This window comes from Mangifera indica, chromosome 3, assembly GCF_011075055.1.
Source record: "Mangifera indica cultivar Alphonso chromosome 3, CATAS_Mindica_2.1, whole genome shotgun sequence".
NCBI lineage: Eukaryota > Viridiplantae > Streptophyta > Magnoliopsida > Sapindales > Anacardiaceae > Mangifera > Mangifera indica.
In genome coordinates, this window is record NC_058139.1 from 3,753,030 (window position 1) to 3,776,088 (window position 23,059).

The 23,059-nt window shown below is 33.6% G+C and overlaps 1 protein-coding gene across 7 annotated transcripts; it reads left to right on the forward strand.

The window, feature by feature from the left end:
* The first annotated feature begins 5,777 nt into the window (after positions 1-5,777).
* Positions 5,778-21,179, forward strand: LOC123210364. Of its 7 annotated transcripts, none has more exons than XM_044628666.1 (24): positions 5,781-5,989; positions 6,475-6,542; positions 7,061-8,128; positions 8,638-8,753; positions 9,310-9,518; positions 10,515-10,634; positions 10,768-10,896; positions 11,009-11,134; positions 11,586-11,641; positions 11,750-11,849; positions 12,367-12,484; positions 12,598-12,807; positions 14,851-15,175; positions 15,369-15,462; positions 15,723-15,831; positions 15,940-16,205; positions 16,318-16,442; positions 16,837-17,071; positions 17,981-18,169; positions 18,258-18,538; positions 19,004-19,211; positions 19,299-19,538; positions 20,430-20,515; positions 20,606-21,179. In XM_044628666.1, the coding sequence occupies exons 3-24, from the start codon at positions 7,182-7,184 to the stop codon at positions 20,763-20,765; spliced, it is 4,449 nt and encodes a 1,482-aa protein (XP_044484601.1). In that variant the 5' UTR covers positions 5,781-5,989; positions 6,475-6,542; positions 7,061-7,181; the 3' UTR covers positions 20,766-21,179. The 7 variants fall into 7 exon arrangements, with proteins under 7 accessions (XP_044484607.1, XP_044484601.1, XP_044484604.1 ...); XM_044628669.1 differs by having other exon boundaries at positions 7,066-8,128; XM_044628667.1 differs by lacking the exon at positions 6,475-6,542.
* Positions 21,180-23,059: the final 1,880 nt, after the last annotated feature.

Genomic DNA, 23,059 nt, shown 5'->3' on the forward strand with positions numbered 1-23,059 from the left:
GTATAATTAATTTTTTTCCCGTTATGCCATTTCCCTAAGTAAAGACCGATCACAAAAGAAACCAAATATCTAGAGGTTTATTTTTCAAGTTTCGATAGGAAGCCACATGAATAAATTATTTTAAACAGATTAGATGCGTAACTGATTAATGGTTTTCTTTGTCACATGCGACGTCTGCCTAACCTTGCTTCAGATGGTGTTCACGTATAAGAATGATGACAGCCGTAGCCTATTCATTAATTTATCATTTATTCACTATTAAAACTAGCCAACTTACTTCATTTCGAATATGGATTTTACAAACTAAAATGTGTCTTGATAATTTTATAAGTTTATAAATTATTTGATCAGTTAAAAGAAATTAATAAACTATTTAATCAGTCAAATCTTTTCATTTTTAAATAATATAGATTGTATAAATAGTCTCAATATTTTTTTTAATATTTTATCGTGAAATTTATTTAAAGATATCACAGTTTTTAATTACAATATTTAAGGATCATTTTATATTCATTGGTTTGTCTTACCCTCAATTATATTGGTTAATTAACCTTAACTGTTAATTATAATTAAATAAGTTGGAAAATCGGGAGGCTTTGAGAGGTTTGCAGAACAAGTTAAAGAAGATAATTAGAGTAGAAGGAATTAAAAAATGGAAATTTAAGGATGGCCAGTTGTATGTAATTTGGATAAGATAAAAAAATATGGAGGAGTTGGTGGAAAACTAATCCATTCGATCACCAAATAAAGGCAGAAGAGATGAACACGAACTCGCTCTCTGGTTTGGTAAACAAAGAAATATTCAATGGCTCTGTGGAAAGAGACGCAATTAATATTATACTTGTCCCCTTTAATTATCTTTTCATGTAGACAAGGCCCCTGTGAATTCAGACTTGTGAAGAAATCGGCTGATGTTAAAATTTCCACGCAATTTTATTTGGAAAATCATTTCTGGGATTTCTTGCTACAATTTAAGTAAAAAATATTATGAACAACGAGTTCATCATGAAAAATGGGCATCATCCGATAACAATTAAAACGTTTTTTAAGGATTTACAGATTTAATTACCATATTTATCTCCCAAGCCAAGCCAAAATTATTTCTTTCTTGCACGCTCAGTCAGTATACGTATGCAACTGTAGATTATTTTAAGGAACAAATTAAAATTAAGCAGACGTGAAGAACATTAATTATGAAGATCCATGTTGTGCGAGAGAAATTTTTGTACCAGTTTGTAAGTTAATTTTAGAGGTAAGGACAAAAACATAGCCAAGATCACAAGCAAAGGTTGCATCATCAGACCATTAATTTTTTGCTGTCATTATCTTCAAGAGTTTGGTCGGTTACTATACACAGTAAAATATAAACTTGCATGATTATTGCTTTAGGGTTGTCGCTGGATGATAGCGATTGAAGTCGTGTTTGGATATATTAAAATAATTAAGGGGGTCTGTGATTTTCTTCTTGGGTTTGTTTGAGTAAAGAATTCAAATGTTTATCTTGACAGATTGTTAAGTGCTGCAATGATTTTCAGAAAAGTCTAAATAAGGTTAAGGTGTGGAGCTTGGCTTGTTGACCTTGCAACTAAGAGAGATTGAAGCAAGAATGATGATGAGGAACCCTAGTGGATTATGATCAACCCCACAACTTTTTTTTGGGTTTAAAGATTTATATAAGCACAGTCCACAGATGCAGAGTTAAGAGAGAGACATGCCACCTTAAAGGAGATGGGTTTTATCTTATGGGTGGCATTATGAGATTGCTCTTCACTCTCTTTATCATTAGCTTGAGGCAGCTGCTACTTATGGCTTTTTCACATGGTGCCATTTTATGATTGAACACCGTCAGTGGCGTGTGAGCCGCATAAGAGTAAGAAAGAAAAATATTATTGCCAAAACAATGCCCACTGTTGAAGAATTACCACATTTATCCAAAGTCCAAACATCTCTTGTGCCTCCAAGCCGGAGGTAAAAAGTGCTTATTGGGCAGTGGGGGCACAAGCACTCTGAGGATTTATGTTTACAATAAATACAAATTTTGTACGTTTATGGAGATTCTCATTCTATGCTTTGTCATTTTTCGAATTGGGTTTCGATTAGTTATTATAACTAAATTCAAATAAGTTAAAATAATATTATTTTAATTTGATTTATTTAAATTAATCTAAATTTAAATTTAATAATATAAAATCTTAAATTTAAGTTCAAATTTAAATTATCTTAATTCAAATCTACCTTTAATTGTAACAAGATATTGTTATTGGAAAAACCGAATATATTGTTAAAGATTACAAAGGTACAAGAGAGATGTTGAAAGGAGAGAGAAAGTTTTATATACTAGAGGAAAAAGAAAGTAGAGGTGAAACTTGAAAGGAGAATAAAATGATGTAAATGTAAATTTGATATTTAAAAGGGTTTTTTATTTTATTAATTTGATAATGATATGGTAACTTTAAAATGAAAAATAACTAAAAATAATGTGATAATTTTACTTTATGATATTATGTTAGGTTTTTTTTTTGTAATTTAGGTTTTGGATAAAAAAATATAATTTAAATTATCGAACGATGAAAAAGTGCTTTTGACCAAACATTAATTTGGAAAATATAATTTAATCTTAAATTTAGATTAACGTTATTTTAAAATTTGTTTGACCTAAATTCAACACATTTGGGTATATGGGACTTCGATGAAACCCCAAACTCATACTCATTCTGAGATCCTTAATGAAACATTATGCTGATTAAATACTACAATTTGAGATCTAACTTTTAAGATGTAAAAATTAAACGTGGTTAGATTTGTTATAAGCTTATGAGAATGTATATGTAAATCCAATGGGTCGTATAGTTTGTATACAGCCATTATTAAAGCTATGCTATAAATCATACTAGTCTGCTTTGATGGGATGTGGTGGGAACAGAGAAGGGGGCCTCATTTATTTTAAACGTTTTACATGATAAATGAGCGAGCTTCCTAGTAGGTGATGGATTCAGTACTGGCAGATTAAGGAATCCAAGGCTGCATATATCAACGAAAGTTCCAGAGGAGAATTTTTGATTAATTTTTTTAATAGTATTTGATGTTTTCAGGGATTTTTAATTTGACAAGGAGAGTTTTTTTGTCAGAGATAGATATGATTTGAATTGAGTTTAAACATTTTTTATTCGAGTTTGATTCAAATAAAAAATAATTTAATTTGAGTTCGTCAAACCAAAATTAAAGGTGATTTGAATTCAATTCGAATAAAAATAATTTAGTTAGAGTTTGATTCAAATTTATAATTTAAATTCATTGTTTGAATATGTGGATTAGGTTTATAGTTCAAATTTTTGACACATTGACAAAGTGATATATACAATTATTTAATATAATTCAAATCGAGCTATGAGTTATGTTTGAATCGAACAAGCCATTGACTCAGCTAATGAGTCAAACCAAATCAAACACTCTCTAATTTGAATTCAATTATTTTTTAACTTAAATTCAGCTTAAATTTAAACTAAACAAATTCGAATCAAGCTATTCCAGTTTAGAGCCAAGAGTAGTCATGGGTATTGTTTGAATAAAAAGTCACTGAATTATGTAAATGAATCTTAATTTTTATTCTATTTCACAAAAGATGAAAAATAGTAATAAAATTAAGTGCTATAAATCAATTCAAGTAATACTTATGTTTTGGTTTGGATAATATTTTTTACTACCAAAATTAAAAAATTCTCTTAAATAGTTCCTTATAGAGATCGTTTGATTTATGTGTAATAAAGATTATTTTGATAATTTATCTTTTATTATTTATATTATCTTATTTATTTTATCAGTAATAAAATATTATAGTAATTTTTTATTATCAATAATAATATGATATGTAATATAAGTAGTCATCTGATTACCACATTCACTTTAAATATTAAAAGATTATCAATTTAATATTGATTTTATTATAATTATATTTTTATTTATTAAATTTTTAGACAAAAATAACTATATTTTTAATTAATATAACAAGTAATATAAAAATATTTTAGAATAAACATTTAAGTAAAATAGTTTATAAATATTATTTTATTACTTATAACTAAACACAATAATTATTTATATCTATCAAATTTTATCGAATATAGTAATTATTTATACCAGTAATATTCTAAGTAATATATCTTTAAGGTAGTTTTTCAATTTTGGTAATATAAAATTCTCTAAACTAAACGCTTTTATAAGATTATTGTGTATAAATGATTACTATATTTAATAAAATTTGATAAAAATAAATATGTATAAATAATAATTGTATTTTATTATAGATAATAAAAAAATACTAATAAATTATTTTACTTAAACATCTTTAAATATAATTATTTTAAAATATTTTTTATATTATTTATTATATTAATTAAAATAAAATTTTTTATTAATAAAAATAAATATAATTATAACAAAATTACTGTAGTTATAATAATTTTTTATATTTAAAATAGAAATGATAAATCAGTTATTTCTACAGTTAGATTCGAGTTGAATAGAGCTTGGCTCGATTCATAATGGCCGATTTGAGTTTTAACTCGGCTAAGACCGGCTCATTTTAGGCTCGAGTTCGATTCTGCTCTTTTTTAGTTATTAAAATGATATCATTTTTAATATATATTGGTCAAAATGACATCGTTCTATATAAAAAATTTTAATAAAAAAATCTGTCAAGCTAGTTTGAGCTCGGTCAAGCCGGCTCATTTTGGGCTCGATGGAGCCGAGCTCAAGCTTGAGCTTGAATCTAACCCTAATTATCTCTTATATTATTTGATATATGTTCGTTAAAATAAAAAATTAATAACAAATAAAAAAAAAAAAAGGGTAACGAAGTTGTCAGGATCGACTGGATCCGAACGCCCGTTAAATTAATACTTATAGTACTCAAGCAATAAATACTCCCGCACAACACGAAGGAGCGTTTCAGTTTAAGATCACGTGAGGTCATCCAGCTGCACGTGACAAAGGACACCTGTCTATTGGTTATTGCATTTCTATCTGGCAAGGCAAACTAGACTGTTACTAGATCAATCATCAAACAGAAAGTAGAAAGCTCTGCCTCTACTAAACAAGGAAATGTGAAGCTGACATAAAACGACGGACGGCGAGTTTGTGTGTAAAGCGGGGCCCGCCTCCACTAAACAAATAGCAAATCAAATGTTTACAATTGTTGGGCCCATCCACAGTAAATGCCCCTGTTCTCTTTTTTAATTACACTTTTACTTTCCCCCATTGGATTCCTGCATGGAATTCGGCTACGACTTTTTATTATTTTTTTAAGAACACCAATACATTGTACATCCTTTGTTGCCCTTTATGTAACATAAAATTAGTTAATATAACGTATTTCTTTAAAAGCATTACAGATTGTTGGATTTATAATAATATTTATAAAATATATAAAAAAGCTTTTAAATTATGCAAGAATCTAATTTTTTTTTTCATAACCACTTTCTTCTTTTTTTCCTTATAATTTGGGGGTATTTATGACATATAACATATATGTGAGTTAAATTGTAATTTTAAAAATATTAATGAAAATTATAAGGGATTTTTTTTTTTGGTTTTTTAGGAGAAAATATTGTTTACTCAACTATTATTCGGACAAAATGTCATACCAGCCTTTTTAAATAGAGAAGTGGCAACTTGGAAAATTGATGCCAAATAAAGGGTAGTTTCGGAATAAGGTCCACGTTTATCAAAATTCCATCCGTAGATCTTTATCAGAGTCCAGCAAAGCAAACGTAGCTTCGACTCGTAGAAGACTCCCTTACTCCTCTCTTCTTTCTCAGGGAAAAAACAAAAAAAAATTATGACAAAACAAAGAGACAAAGTAGAAACCATTTTTGATGATAAAGTTTGAGAGAGAAAACAGAAAGGGAAAGTGAAGAGGCTCAACGTATTGGTGGCAGATTCACATCAGTTTCCCTGCTTTTTTCTCTCTCACTTTCTCGCTTAACTAACGGTACTCTTCCTCTACCACTCTGTTTCGAGAATTTTGAATATCCATTTAGGTTTCTTATACATGTTATTTTTTTCTTTTCTTTTGATGTTTGATTTGCGCTGTATTATAAAACTGGCAAAGAAAATGACAGATGATATGATAATTCTGTACGGCAATTACTTTGCTTTGCATTGAGTTTTATTTTTAGTATATTTCAGCAATTTTAGGTTTAAAAGATCATAAGAATTCTGTGTTTCTTAGTTTCGATGTAGGTTTTGAATTCATGATCTGCATTGTGTTCGCACTGTTGACTCTTTGGTTTAACGTGTATCAGCACTTCCTTGCTTTTTAAAGTATATTTGAGTTTGTATCTATATGTGCAATGCCGTGGACTGTGAAACCGGAGCTTGTTATAATTTTTGAAAGCTTACTTATATGCAATGAATGTCCTGCCTTCTTTTAATTACTCAATTTTATCTCTCAAAAATATTTAAATTTGGATGTAGGGACGTAAGGAGTTCAATATCTAGAATATGGCAATTCAACTTTACTCACCTAGAAGATTTAAGTAAAGGTCCGTTCTTCACATTTTTTTTAGTGAAGTGGCGAGGTTTAATAGTTAACATTTTGACTTTTTGATGACGGGTTCTGATTATGGGGACATTTTAAATCAGAAAATGAGTGCACTTGTAATGAGAAAGAGTTGTTATCTTGTTGCTGTTGAACTGCTACCATAAATCAAGTTATATTTGCAGTTAAATATATTTACTTGAAAACTTTTGATTAAACAATGTCTTAGATGTGGTACAGAAGACTAATTTTTGAAGAATACTTTACTCTTTTTGTAATTCCATATTTTTTGTTGACCAAATCTTGTTTTATTTCATGTTTTTACCCTCAGTTTATTGTCAATTCATTGTGGTACATATTATCAATGTCTCAACCTTAAAAATTTTCAAAATTAAAAAACAGTTTACTTGGTGTATTTACTGTCATCCAAACTAGTTATAATGCTTATTTTATGCGTTTTTCTTTCCTAAACTTTTATATGTTTAGTTGTAAATTTCTTTTTATATTAATTTCCTGTGGCAGGGCAGCTTTTCGGGCTGTATGACAGATGGCAGTGAGAAACATCATGTTTTTGAATGGTTGGAGCTTCAGGAATCCTACAAATTGATTCAAGTAACTTGATATTGTGTAATTTGCTAGACAGATGGCTTTAAAAAACCAGATGAGGCTAGGTTGGATTTATGAGCATGTCAATGCTGTGGGACTGAAACTTCAATATTCAGTTTCTGGCTTACTGCATCTGGCAATGCATCCTTTGCCAATGCATGGCTACCTCTTATGGTGTATTTTGTTTGTGTATATTTATATGCCTGCCCTTTCTTTTAGTTTAGGGCTGAACAGTGGTAGAGAAATTGCATCCAGCAACTTGTTGCATAGTCTTGAATCAGATTTAAGTAATAATTTTAAGAGTAGCACCTCTTCTTATTTGAAAACATCATCTTTATCGTCCCCATTGAATACTAATGTATCCTGTGGAGATTTGGGAGGTGTTGGATCATTTAATACTACATGCTTGTTGAACTCAAACTTGTATTTGAATTCCGATCTCTACATTTATGGTACGGGAAACCTCGAGATACTTCCTCATGTTTCTATAGTGTCCCCTATAGAAGGCTGTATGATAACTTTTAATATGTCTGGTAACATTAATGTGGGCGAAGATGCAGCCATTATTGCTGGTTCAGTTGTTTTCTCTGCTGCCAATTTGACTATGGAACATGGATCTTTCATAAATACAACATCCTTAGGTGGATTGCCACCTTCTCAAACCAGTGGTACACCAATAGGCTATGATGGAGCTGGTGGAGGGCATGGTGGTCGGGGTGCTTCCTGTTTGAAAAACAAGAAGAAAAGTTTTTGGGGTGGTGATGTTTATGCTTGGTCAACTTTAGCTAAGCCGTGGAGTTATGGGAGTAAAGGTGGTGGCACATCTGATGAATATCAATTTGGAGGTGGTGGCGGTGGACGTGTTCTGCTTATATCAAAGGACATACTATATTTGAACGGATCAGTATTTGCAGAAGGTGGGGATGGAGGACTAAAGGGGGGAGGTGGGTCTGGTGGAAGTATCTTCGTCATTGCACTAAAGTTGTGAGTGCACTCTTCTCATTAAGAACTTATATTATATGCTAGGCTTTAGGGCGCTGATAACATTTATTTCTGTTTGGTCATTAATGTTTACTACTTAATCACTTGAATTAAGTTTATCAAATACAGTCATTTGTACTTGCAATACTAAAACTACATGGTCATGCTCTTCCTTCCAAATAAAGTTTGATGGTCAAATAGATTTCTTATCTAAGGCAGATCTCATTATCCTTAATTTACTGGAACACTCGTAATGGTTTTTATGGTATCAATATAATGAGAATGGACTTGAAGGTCAGCAGTAGATGATGCTATTACAGAGCAATAAAATTTTAACTTTTACTGCTTGTGAATGCATAGACTCTGTTTCAACATTTACAGTGTTTCCTCGTCTAATTTATGGAACATACTTGTGGTCGTAAACATTGGATGCATAACAAATTTGTATCACTAAGTCTTTGCATTAAATTCATAACTCTTTATGAAACTTACTTCATGTTCTAACTATCTAGGAAGGGATATGGAACTATAAGTGCAGCAGGTGGGAGAGGCTGGGGTGGAGGTGGTGGTGGAAGAGTATCTCTGGACTGTTACAGCATACAAGAAGATATAAAAGTTACTGTGCATGGTTTGTACTGATCACACTTGTACTTGGTAATAGAAGCAAAGATTGGAAACTGCTAAATTTTTCTATTATTGTCAAGTATCAACTTAATTGCAAGTTTTTCTATTGTTACATTGTGCCTTTAAAGTAGTTAGAATGTTTGCCCTTCACGTGATTGCAAATTGTTATCTGTTTAGATTTTAACCATGTTGATTTAACTTTATACTGCAATGATGTCAGCATCCAACATGTAGTTCCCATCTTCATAGCATTTTATTCAGAAATGACATGCCTAGGTTCTTTTCACTCTAAACTTCATTTTTTTTCTTAACTTAAAACATCCAGCTCCTATGCTTTTCCTTTTTTGCTTTGCAGTTCGTTTGCATTCAGCTATTCTTATTATATCCATTTATAGAATGTTTATGTGCATCTTCCTGTGGGAAGAGGCTGAATTCATGATTCCATATGCTGATGTAAAAATTATTATCAGAGGGATGATAAGTTTTTTTCTTACAAACAAAGGATGGAACTTTTTAGACTTTTGTGTTTGTCTACATATAATGTTTTTTTCCTGCTGCAGGTGGCTTTAGTATAGGTTGTCCTGAAAATGCTGGAGCTGCTGGTACACACTTTAATGCATATTTATCGAGTTTAAGAGTTAGCAACGATAATCTTGTGACAGAAACAGAAACTCCTCTGCTTGATTTTTCTACTAGCCCTTTATGGTCAAATGTTTTTGTGGAGAACAATGCAAAAGTTTTGGTTCCATTACTTTGGACCAGAGTTCAGGTTGCTTAATCTTTTTCTCCTTCGATACAAGTACTATTTTCATGAATTTACAAATTTTCTTCATCACTTATATGCTTTGCAAGGCATTGGTAAAATGTGTACCTTTGTCTTCATGTCTCCTGTTGCTGTTGTGTCTCCATGAGGTATAATCGAATGACTAAGCTAAATGAAATCATCAATTCCTTTCCATCAGTATCTGTCATTTAGAAATTCCAATTTAATTACCATTCCTATTCTTTCTAGATTGTTTATTTTATTTCAAATCATATATATGATTTTTTTTTTTTTTAATGGAGAAAAAGAAAAGGTTCCTTGTATACTGAATGTTGCATCAGTTTCATGAGAGATCTTTTTGTGATCACGTATGTGGTTGAACATTACTGGCTGTGTCTATATTTTGGTTGGAAACATTAACTTGAGAACCACTTGTCAATAATGATTAGTTACTTCGACATAGGACAGATTAGGGTTATGATGGTTGAACATTACTAGCTGTATCTATATTTTGATTGGAAACATTATCTTGAGAACTACTTGTCAATAATGATTAGTTACTTCGACATAGGACAGATTAGGGTTATGATGGTTGAACATTACTGGCTGTATCTATATTTTGATTGGAAACATTAACTTGAGAACTACTTGTCAATAATGATTAGTTACTTCGACATAGGACAGATTAGGGTTATGGGGATAATAAGTTTTGGGTTAGAAGGAAAATCAATTTAAGGTACAGTATTACTAAAGAAGAGTATACTTCAAGTTAGAGCTTTTGAATATTCTGAGGGAAGGGTAAAATGGCTGAAATTGCCAGATATGGAAGTGTGGATAAGTTGCATATAGGATTGGAGAAGTGTCAGAAGAAGTTAGAGAGCACAAAACAAGTGATCCAGTTATGCTGTTACTGCTGTAGCCTATGTTTCTTCAGTTAAGTCTCTTTAATATTTACTAATTCCTTTTTAAAACACATATTTGCTTCAATCTTTGATTTTGAAGGTGAGGGGCCAAATCAGCCTATATTGTGGAAGCAGCATCATCTTTGGCTTATCCAAATATCCAGTATCAGAATTTGAGCTTGTCGCTGAAGAACTTTTGATGAGTGACTCTGTCATAAAAGTATGTTACAATTACTGAGTTATCTTGCTTCTTATTATTTGTAATAAGTACTAATATTTAATTTCTTGAAGAGCTATGATGGAAAATGAAAACAGCTACACACTGTATCTGATTAAGTAATTGGGATATGAAGGTTTTTGGTGCTTTTAGAGTTTCCATCAAAATGCTGCTCATGTGGAACTCCAAAATTCAAATAGATGGCGGCGGAAATACCATTGTCACCACCTCTGTCCTTGAAATCAGGAATCTAGTTGTTCTAAGGGTATGATGGGGTTTAAAACCTTATTAATGCATTTTTTAGTTTTATTTCTTGTCTTTATGTTTTCGGGATTTAAAAAAAATGGCATGCTCATCCTGATTTATTGTCTTATCAGGAGAACTCTGTCATTAGTTCAAATGCAAATTTGGGTGTATATGGTCAAGGATTGCTGAAGTTGAGTGGCCTTGGCGATGCAATCAAAGGCCAACGACTTTCATTGTCACTTTTTTACAACATAACTGTAATCCATCGACATATCTTTACTTGCCTAATTTCCAATTTCTTTATTCAGATTAATTAAATTGACCAGGACTGTGCTTTGTGTTAGAGAAATCAACACTAAATAGAAATGGTGCAATAGATTAATCTGTTTACCGTATGAAATGGTGCTCCTATACCACTTTCTTTTGCACTCTCTAACTTGGATTTAGCATGTAGTTGAGTGTGAAATAATGATTCTTTTGCTGCAACTTATGCCTCCTCTGCAACTTAGCAACTAATGTTGTGATGGCTTCGAGTGCCTCTCCCATGAGCTTGTTTCTCTAATTAGACTTTTTAGTGGAAAGGGGAATTATTATTATTTTTAAACTATGTTATCCTTCTGTTACTGGTAATGTCTCTATCATTCATATAATTTTCCTTTCTGCACTCTGATTGAGGATCAATGTCTCACTACTACCTGCATATTTCAGGTTGGACAAGGTTCACTATTACAAGCTCCACTAGATGATGATGCTGGTAGAAGCGTGTGAGTAAAAAATTGGTTTGATTTTAGGATTTTTCTTATTGTTGTTGTCCCTGAGACTATAGTATGGAAATATTTTTTTGATTCTTGAACTTCAATTCTTTTTTGTAGGGTTACTGAATCCCTTTGTGATAGTCAGACATGCCCAATAGATTTGATAACTCCTCCTGATGATTGCCATGTTAATTACACACTGTCCTTTTCACTTCAAGTAAGAGTCAGTTTAATCAGCAGTATTTGGTGTGTTGAATTTTGTACACGTGAATTATTTATCCTGAGTATTTTTCAACTGTGGAAGTGGCTTCAATGTTTTTGTCTTCCTGCCTGTAAGAAGTGTTGGAATTGGACAACTTAAATTAGAAAGGAAGATTACACTATGCAGATATGAGTATTCCCTGTAATTAAGCATATATAGGTATGAAGTGACAGGAGGTGATTGGAAGTTTTATACAAAATGACAAGTTCTGGATCAGTTGGGAAGAACGAATAGTCCATGCTTAGAGCCTCATGACTGCCATAAACTTTTCCTACAACACCACCATGATAATAGATATTATTTGGGATTGGAATAATGAAATCTTTGGCCTACTAGATTGTTTTTACTCTTATCCTGATTTACTTTCTCTGGTGCTTGTTTCTTGACCTTATCTTTTGTTGGTATTTCTTAATTAGTTTATTGTCTTACACTGGTATTTCTTAAGCATGAATTTTGTATTTAATTTTGACAGATCTGTCGTGTTGAGGATCTTCTTGTCAGTGGCCTTATCAAGGGAAGTATAATCCACATCCACAGAGCTAGGACAATTGTTGTTGACACAGACGGCATGATTGTTGCATCAGAATTGGGTAATAGGGTGTATTCCCTACCTCATCATCTATAGCATCTTATTTATTTCATTTACTAAAGTTCAACTTGGTTTGTTTTATACTTTTTATTATGAGGACTCTGCATTTTTCAGGTTGCAGTGAAGGTATTGGAAAGGGTATTTATTCTAATGGAGCTGGTGGTGGAGCTGGCCACGGGGGACGAGGTGGGTCAGGATTTTTCAATGGGAGGTTGAGCAATGGTGGTCATGAATATGGTAGTGCTGATCTTCCTTGCGAGTTGGGAAGTGGAACTGAGGGGCCCAATGAGTCATATCAACATGTGAATGGAGGCGGGATGATTGGTATGCATTTCTACAACTCACAAATTTCACAAAATATTTCCCACTTTATTTAATGTAGAGTTTGGAGAGTAACTTTTTGTTTTAGAATTCATTGAGAGGTGAATTGTACAATAAATAAATAAATAACAGTGAACATATTTTAAATAAGGATAAGATTCGTATAAAAAGAAAGAAATAAACTAAAAATATTTGCTTGTTGTTGGATGTGAGAAAGGAGGGAACTTGCTTTCTATTTATTCTTGTTTATTTAAATAGTTACAAATCGAATTACATACTAGAAACAGAACCCAAGAATTGAAAATTTTTATCCATCTGCCACATAATTAAATGGCAGTCATATAAGCTATAGGACACTACTCACCTAGGACAAAATTAGTCCCCCTAAACTTACTTTGCATAGCCTACATCAGATGACACTCCCTCACAAAATGGAACATATATTTTTTTCATGCCCATCTTGCAAATAAAATTATGAAAAAATTTAAAGCCATTTTGAACTAGATTACTAGCTATATTAATTGTTGTTTTATCATAATGAAGAGTAAGAGGTTTACCTTCCTTTAGGCCTAATTTCTCCATTAGTTTTTCTAGTCACAACAATTCACAAGCACCCATGCCATGACCTTATACTCAACTTCAACACTGGATCTAGAAACTATGATTTTTTTTTAACATCTCCAAGTAACAAGATTCTCTGATTATAGTGTAAGGATTGGTAAGGCTGGTTGATTATGAGAATAGGCTGACAGGTTCAATTGAAAATTGATATTCTTGGGTATAATTCTCTTCTTGAATGTCATATTGGTGTAGAAAAATTGGTTTTCTTAAAAAATGGCATCCACGGAGCTGGAGAATATTTTAATGAATGGTGAATAACAATGGAAGCCTTTTTGATTTGGTGAGTAGCAATGGAAAAAAACGCTTGAGAGACTTAGGATCAAACTTGCTTCGGTCTTGTTGATTTATGTGAACAAATGCAGTACATCCCAAAGACTTTCATAGGAATAGAGGAAATTATTCTAGTTTGTGAGGTGGCGACACAAAGAGTTTGGCAAGGGGTCTTGATTTTCATTGTGCATAACAACCCATGTGGCACCCTAACTTCACCCATGAGGGGGGTCAGCTTACACATATGTCATTCATTGGATTGAGGTTCACTGGTTTCATTTTGCCGTGGACTCACGAGAGAAGTGTCTCAAACTCTTGATCAGTTTGTGTAGGGATAGCCTAATGTCCTATTTATCGTCAACTATAAAAAACTCCTCTTGGTTCAGTCTTGCACTTCCTTTTCACAAAACACCTCTCACTCAGAGTCTTATGAAGCATTGCTAATGTGACAGGAGGAAACACGCCCTATGTCTCAGATGTCATATCCCACTTAAATGCTTTGCAAAACCACATAACCTTGTACACTCTGCATACTTGTTCATGAGGTTACGGAATAAGGTCGTGACACTCCTATACCCATGTGTTTGTATATCATCATGCATATCATTCTCACAAGTGCCCGTGTTGAGGACTCACTTGCCAACTTGCAGCCACAATTACCCTTCTCTGGAAATTCACTTGCAATGACTAACCACAACAATCCTAATCCACAACACAAAGCAATTTAGAGAGGAATAAAATGCAAAAATTAAATTGAATGATTAGTTCAATTGTGAATAATAGGGCAACCACTTGATGCTTGCACTAAACTACTAAATTCCTCAGCAATAGATCACAATTCCAGTCACATCAATCATAAAAAATCATGCCGAAACAAACGCAAGTAAAGATCTTAATTTTAAATATTGCCCCCGACAACAGCACCTCCATGGAAAATGCAAGTAAATCTCTAATCAAGACTATAAACATACGAAATTCCACATTTATTCGCATCATTACTTCGAGTATATTACAATAGGCATTTTTTAAAATTAAGATTATGTGCTTGCAAAATTGGCCATCATATTATATATCCTTGATGCACTACCATCTATAAGCATTTTCCATGGAATCATATTCAGGTAGTGTTACTGATTGATTCTTCACCTTTAATAGTTGTTGGATCCATCCAGTGGCCACTGTTAAGGCTTGATGTCTATGGATCTTTGAGGGCTGATGGTCAAAGTGGTGGGAAGAAAACAATAAATGGTAACAGTTCATTGATCGGTGGACTTGGTGGAGGTTCTGGTGGGACTATCCTTCTTTTCCTTGAAGAGCTCACACTTGAGAATCGTTCATTGTTATCTGTTGTCGGGGGCAATGGTGGCTTTCCTGGTGGTGGCGGTGGTGGTGGTGGTAGAGTTCATTTTCATTGGTCTAAGATTTATGTTGGGATTGAGTATGTTCCAGTGGCAACTATACATGGTTCCATTAACAGCAGGTTTAATTTATTCTTTCATGCATTGTACCTCACTTGGTACTTGTCATATCTCCATGAGACCCTCTATATCAAGACAGTTGGTGTTGGAATATATATATTCTTGCATGCCTGACAAATATAAATTATTGGAACTGTTCACGGATGCAAATATGTTTGATAACACTGTATTTAATTTATCTATCATGTCTTACAGTGGAGGTGCTGGTGACAATGGTGATCTTTCCGGTGAAATGGGCACTGTTACTGGAAAAAAATGCCCCAAAGGTCTGTATGGTACATTCTGCCAGGTATGATCCATTTACATTCTTAGCTTTTCTGTCCCTTCATTGTCCCCTCATTTTTAACCATGTACTTTTTGTGTTTTGACATAAAAACCTTGTCCGTGAAATGTATAACATCGTAACATAATATTACCTTATATCTTATGATTTTATTGCAGTTTTTACATATCTAATTAACTTTTTGTTCTTAGCTAAAGGTGTAATTCTTGCTATAATCTCTACTTCACAAATAATTACTTTTGGATATTATCATGACTTAACTACAGGAATGTCCTATTGGCACCTATAAAGATGTGGATGGCTCTGATGAAAGTCTTTGTACTCCCTGTCCTCTTGACCTTCTTCCCAGGCGTGCAAATTTCATATATGTACGAGGTGATTTTTTTTTCTTTTTTTGGGCCTATTTTGTTAAGAATGCTATTGCCCCTCTCTCTCCTTTTTACATATCTCATGCCACCATCTGACACAAAGGTCAAATTGCAGGGGGAGTTAGCCAGCCATTTTGTCCCTATAAATGCATTTCTGATAAGTATAGGGTGCCAAATTGTTTTACACCTCTTGAGGAATTGATGTATACCTTTGGAGGCCCGTGGCCTTTTGGGCTTCTTATGTCTGTCATCATAGTGCTTCTGGCTCTTCTATTGAGTACTCTGAGAATTAAATTGATTGGATCAAGCTCTTCATACGGGACAAATTCAACAGAGCACCATAGTCATGACCATTTTCCATATCTTCTTTCCCTATCAGAGGTACAATTTTGGTAGCAAGCTCTTTGTTTTCCAACTTACGACATTGGCTGCTATAGTAGTATCAAGTTGTGACATCTCAAGATGCCATCATGCTATATTTATGTTGAACTAGGTACGGGGAACCAGAGCCGAGGAAACTCAAAGTCATGTGCACAGAATGTACTTTATGGGTCCCAATACCTTTAGAGAACCCTGGCATCTTCCTTACTCTCCAGCCAATGCAATTATCAAGATTGTGTAAGAAAAGTATTTAATTTGCAGGAACTGTCTGATGGGTGCAACTGGATTCTAATATAACATTGTGATACTTTTGAGTTAATTTTACACTTGCTCAAAATAAAATTTGAATTTCAACAATGAAAGCATTGCTGTCACCCAATAGTGCATGTACCTGGTAAACTCAGTCAATTTCAAGGAGGAACCTTATCTCCTGCTAGCAGTGAGCTTTACTGAAATGGTTGTTGGCCCTTGAAAAATCGTTGGTGTACCTGTCTGATTGAAGTACCCCTTCTAAGGGAGAAAAATAAAAAAATCTGTGCTATTGGAAGAATAATATTATTTTAGCATCCACTTGCTCTATTGTCAATAACATGGTAAATATTTATGTCGTGCAAGCCATTTTGATTTGCAGGTATGAAGATGCTTTTAACAGATTTATTGATGAAATCAACTCTGTTGCTGCATATGATTGGTGGGAAGGGTCCATTCATAGCATACTTACAGTGCTTGCATATCCTTGTGCCTGGTCTTGGAAACAATGGCGGCGGAGAAAGAAGATTCATCGCCTTCAGGAATATGTCAAGTCTGAATATGACCATTCATGTCTCCGATCTTGTAGATCACGTGCTTTATACAAGGGGATGAAGGTCTGACTTGCTTGTTCATTATTCTAGAGCCTTTTTCTCCTAATGTATTTGAATGTGTATTTAGAGACCATTTTGCAGTATTTACCTGAACCTGGTTTTTGAGGATTGTACTGATTTCTCATGTTTGTTAGCTGATATTACATTCCTTACCACTGTTACTAGCATGATGTTTTTTATCCACACTCTAGCCAAGGCATATTTCTGCATTTGCTTAATATTTTTCTGCCCTTTTTCCTCAGCCTTCAAAAATCAGTCTCATGGAACTCATACCTGAATGGTAGGGAGAAAAGATAGGGATGTTTGAAACTAACATCATTCAGTTACCCCGTATTCTTGTCCTGCGAAGCCATATTTGAGAATACCTGTCCAATATGCACAATGAAAATGCAATTAATGGAGTTCAGATCATCCAATAGGCTTAATAATGTGACACAACCTGTTGGTCATAGATCACCTATTAGAAAAGAACATACAATATGATTAAGCTATGCAGTACAACACCTAATTGAAATTGATGGTGAATATTTCATTGGAATTTTTCATAAATGATTGCTATCATTTAGCACAACATGCAAGTTTATTTCTGACTGCTGTTTTACATCGAAGAATTGCTATGGAATGGGAATTGATGAATTTAGATATTGTTTCATTTACACTTAAATTGCATGTTACCCCCTTTTCTGGTCTACCATGGAACTGAGAAAAATAATCTTTAAACACATTCAATTACTTAATTCAGCTATCTATCCCTGGAGATGTTTACCTACAGACATCATTCCTTTTTCTGTAAAGTTGGCCAGTGAGAGGCTGGTGTGCTGAGAAAATGTTCAGGGAAATGTTTCCTCTGTGCTGTAAATTGTTCAACTTTATCTACATTTTTCATTTCTTATTGGTGAGAATTTGATGCAGGTTGGAGCTACACCAGACTTGATGGTTGCATATATTGATTTTTTCCTTGGTGGTGATGAGAAGCGTTTAGACATGGTATCCATTATACAGATGAGGTTCCCTATGTGCATTATTTTTGGTGGAAATGGAAGCTATATGTCACCTTATAATCTTCACAGTGATGCATTGTTGACCAATCTTCTTGGCCAGGTCTCTTGGCAGATTTTATCATTCTCAGTTGCTTCATCATTTATTGTGTTGGATATATGAATGTGACACAAAGTTATGTTACTTCCAGCATGTTCCAGCAACTGTTTGGAATCGATTGGTTTCTGGTCTTAATGCTCAATTGAGGACTGTGAGGGCAGGATCAGTTTGTTCCACATTGCTTCCTGTTATTGATTGGATAAGTAGTCATGGAAACCCCCAACTTGAGTTCCATGGGGTTAAGATTGAGCTAGGGTGGTTTCAACCAACTGCTTCTGGATACTATCAGCTCGGTATCCTAGTTGTGGTTGGTGATTATTCTCTGCAGAGGCACCACTCTGATTTGTTGGATGGAAGTGATGAGTATCCAAGGTAATTGTATGTTGTCCGCTCCAAATCCACTGTGAGTTATATACCTTTGTGTTTAATTAGTCTAAAACCATGGTCAGACACAGAAACATGTGAAAGCAAAAATACTGCTAGTTGCCTATTTCACTATTTTGAGAATGTCTTTCATGAAGAATGGGGATTTTGCTTTTGATCAGGCAATATAACCTTTGTTGCATATCTCAGTTTATTTATCAAATGTAGTCATTCTAAATCCACTTTTTTGTTCATTGTAATAATATGACTCAAGATACTTACTGGAGAAGAGGAATGAGCAAAGGAGAGAATTAATACACGGTTGATAAGCAAATAACTAGGCCAACAAAATGTTGTGTTTACATGCTTTGTCTTATTCAAATCTACATTTAGTGATTGCTTTGCCAGTTGTGTACATATGTTTGGTTACTCTGCAGGATTGCTCACTTGGTTGTTGGTTGATTAATTTTATAGGAAAAATACAGCATGTTCAGGCAGAAGCAATAAGCAGCTGCAGCAAAGTCGGCCTTGCGCAAGTCATCCATTATCTCTTAAAAAGATAACAGGAGGAATTAATGGAGGTCTTATAAATGATGCTACTTTAAGATCCTTAGAGTTTAAAAGGGACTTTCTATTTCCACTGTCTCTTTTATTGCACAACACTAGACCTTTTGGTCGTCAGGTACTCTGTTGATATTGCATTTAGCACCTCTATAGTAGGCTGAATCTATGTTGTTTATCATCTAACACTTGAAATTCTGTGTTTCAGGATACACTTCAGCTTCTGATCACTATCATGCTTTTGGCAGATCTATGCATTACCCTCCTTATATTACTTGAGTTCTACTGGATTTCTCTTGGGGCCTTCCTTGCTGTCTTACTTATTCTTCCTCTATCCCTGCTTTCTCCCTTCCCAGCTGGCTTAAATGCTTTATTCAGTAAGGAACCTAGAAGATCTTCACTTGCTCGTATATATGCATTGTGGAATGCTACATCTCTATCCAATCTTGTAAGTTATGTTGATGACACATTACATATTGCATTATTGTTGCAAGCTGGCTACATATATAAGCTTTTGTTTCTTTAGGTAGTTACCGTGAGCAGCTTGTTTTATAGTTGGTAAGGCAGTAATATAACCCAAAAGAATACAAAGAAACTCGTGCAAATATCTGTTATGGTAGGATTGAATAATTAGAATTAATGATAAATGAACTTAATCGAAGAAGATGATGTGGCAAGCATGTAAGGTCCCCACATCAGTTTTTCACGGATTAGTTTGTATGGTGAGTTTGTACATGTAACATTATTGAACCCTGAAAAGCCATCCGATACCATTCAATACTAGGTTTTACTTCTTTGGATTCCAAAGTCAAATTGTTTTGTTAATTCATTAGTTATAGTCCTTCAGCTACTTTCAACAGCTATGAGTGTGATTGAATCCTCTTAGCAAACAATTTTTCATGACCGAAGTAAGTCCATTGCTTCTGGAGACTATTAATGAAAGTATTTTTTGAAGGGAGTTTGCGTATGAATGTATCATCTGAATTATTGATACATGGCCATTAGTGAACTAGTACAAATTTTGATATGTAGAGTAGAAGGGCTGAAGATGTAGAGAAGACGCAAAAGAACTATTTAGGAATATTCACATAGCATAAACTTCAGAACTTCCATGCCTCATTTATTGCTGTTAATTTACATGATTATACAGCATCTGAAATGACCTGTGCATTGTAGGTGTTACTGCACTACTGTTTTAACTTTCAGAAAATTTGATCATTTTATATATTTTACATTATCTGTGTGCGGTTGATTGGTGCATATTGTTTGACTTCAATATTTATGTTCATACAGTCATTCTGGTAAGTTTCTGTTATTATGTGATTACTTTTTGTTGTAGGCTGTGGCTTTCATTTCGGGCATTTGCCACTATGGACTTTCATGTTTCGAACCACCTGATAATGCAACTACTTGGAACACTATAAGGTGAAGCTTTTGAACCACATATAACTGTTCTGTGTTTGAGCAAATTTCTTAAACAGGTTTTACAGAAGTTTTCCATTGTATTCTTTATAGGGAGGACAATAAATGGTGGCTTTTACCAACCATCCTTGTGTTATTTAAATCGATACAAGCTCGATTAGTTGACTGGCATATAGCTAATCTGGAAATCCGAGATTTTTCCCTGTTCAGCTCAGATCCAGACACGTTTTGGGCACACGAACCTCTCTCATGACTTGAAATGCTAACACCCAAGAACAGAATCATCAATTTTGGCTTCTGCATTGTAATTCTAGTTGCCAGAGCAGCGGCCTTCTTTGTGCTCCAAATGATGATGATGATGGATGCTGCTTTTGGCATGTAAATTTGTTCAGTGTTGTACAAAGGATGGAGTATAGTTGCTTTGTTGTGCAGTTTTCCACCACCTATTAATAGAAGGGTTTTTTTAGACCTGGTTAATTTAAAAAAGACAACAAATTCCATGAATATAATGTATCAGTAGTTCCTATAAATCCCTGCCTGCCAAAGTTATTTCTTTACAAATGTAAATATCATTCTAAGCCCTCAGTGAAAATTTTCAGTACACGGCTTGATGCTTGGCTGTTTATTACATTTATAATTTATCATTATTGAATTATGGTTACAAATATATTTGATTTTATGATCATCAATTTTTGTATTTTTATTATAATTTATGATTATTAAATTATAAATAATCATAATTTGACAAAATATTAATTAATTAATATATACTTAATACCTTAGAATTTTTTTGTTTTATGCTAGATATGTGAAAAGATAAATTAAACCTGTAATTGATTTCATAAAATAATAATATAAAGGGAAAATGACTATTTTTCACTCAAGTTTTAGTCCAATCTTAAAAGTATATTCGCGTCTAATGAAAAATTCAAATATCTATCGAAAGTTTAATCTGTTAGGATTCACTCACAAATTTTCTGTCAGAATTAAAGGGTAAATTCGTTATTTGTATAAATAATATTAAATAATTAAAATTTTATCTCATTTTTTCCTCTTTAATTTAAAAAACTAATATTTGTCATTTGAATTAAATTTTAAAAAATTTACTTTTCCTCTTAAAATCCAGCCACTTTTTTTGACGACAGCCAACTGACGACGAAGTTTTCGTTCAGAAGTTGACCTCTGGACGACGATCGTCGTCTAAGAAGGACGACTATCGTCCAGATCTGGATGACGAGTGTCGTCCATTCTAGACGACAAAGAGTAGTCTATTCTGGATGATGAGCGTTGTCTCTATCATCTAGCGAAGGTCGACGAGCGCCATCTAGATCTAGACGACGCTCGTCACTCTCCCTCCAGCCACGTCGTGGTCGATGGTCGGAGAGAAAGTGAAAAAAAATTAGAGATTTTGGGAGAGGGTGAAAGTCACTTTTCAAAGTTCAGATATGAGGGTCAAAGTTAATTTTTAAAATCATGAGAGAAAATACGATAAAATTATATAACTTGAATATAAACAATAAAATAACGGTTTTACCCCTATATTTAACAAAAAAACTTAACAACAGTTTAGAGATAAATGGGTGTTTGAATTTTTTATCAGGCATGGGTATACTTTTGAGATTACTCTAAAACTTGAGTGGCAAATAGTCCTTGTAACATCCCTCCCTAGAAGTACTACCCATCAAAGGAGAAATGTTACGAATTAATATTCGTAGCGTCTATTTTTTTCTTTTTAAAAATACTTTACAATAAACGCATCTTTAAAAGTGTTTAGAAAGTATTCCAAGAAAACTGAAAATCTGGAAGCGAACAAAAGATGTATATACTCATATGAAGACTCATCTGAAAGTATCTGAAAATAGGGAGTAATCATATGTAACTGTACCATAATCTCAAAAGTCAAAAGTCCATAAGAACATGCTACTGTATGCATGTAATAAAAACCAGAGATAACCTGCTCCAGCTGGATCTACCTACGCTGACCTGACCCTGCCTCGCAGCTACCTCGATCACCTGTACCTGCAATCAGGAAAGAAAAGGGAGTGAGTGATAAGAACACTCAGTAAGGGGAAAAATTAAGTAAACTATCCTTTTTTCCTGTTCAAACTCACTTTTGGGACTCAACCCCACATCCTAACCTCTATAAGAGATTGAGGGGGTAATTTAGTTCACTCTTTACTATTTGGGTTATACTTTGTCCCATCTGGTGTCTATTTAATACTTCTTGGAAGCTAACTATAGGGATTTGGCACCTTTTATTTTTTTATTAAGCTCAAGCTCTTTTTCTTTCACTACACTATTTCTGACTCTGAATTAAGCTCTACTGCGAGCATGCTCTACTGCGAGCGGACCCTACTGGGGGTCTATGTCCTACTACGGACGTGTCCTACTGTGGACGTGCCCTACTGCGGGCGGTGTAGTGTAAAGTGCCCCCTCATAGTTTATAGCATACATACGGGTCTTATATTTTACTACATTTGCTTCCATTTAATTTTATTCATAACTCACCAGACATTACTCTTGGGACAACCCCTAAATCTTGAGTCC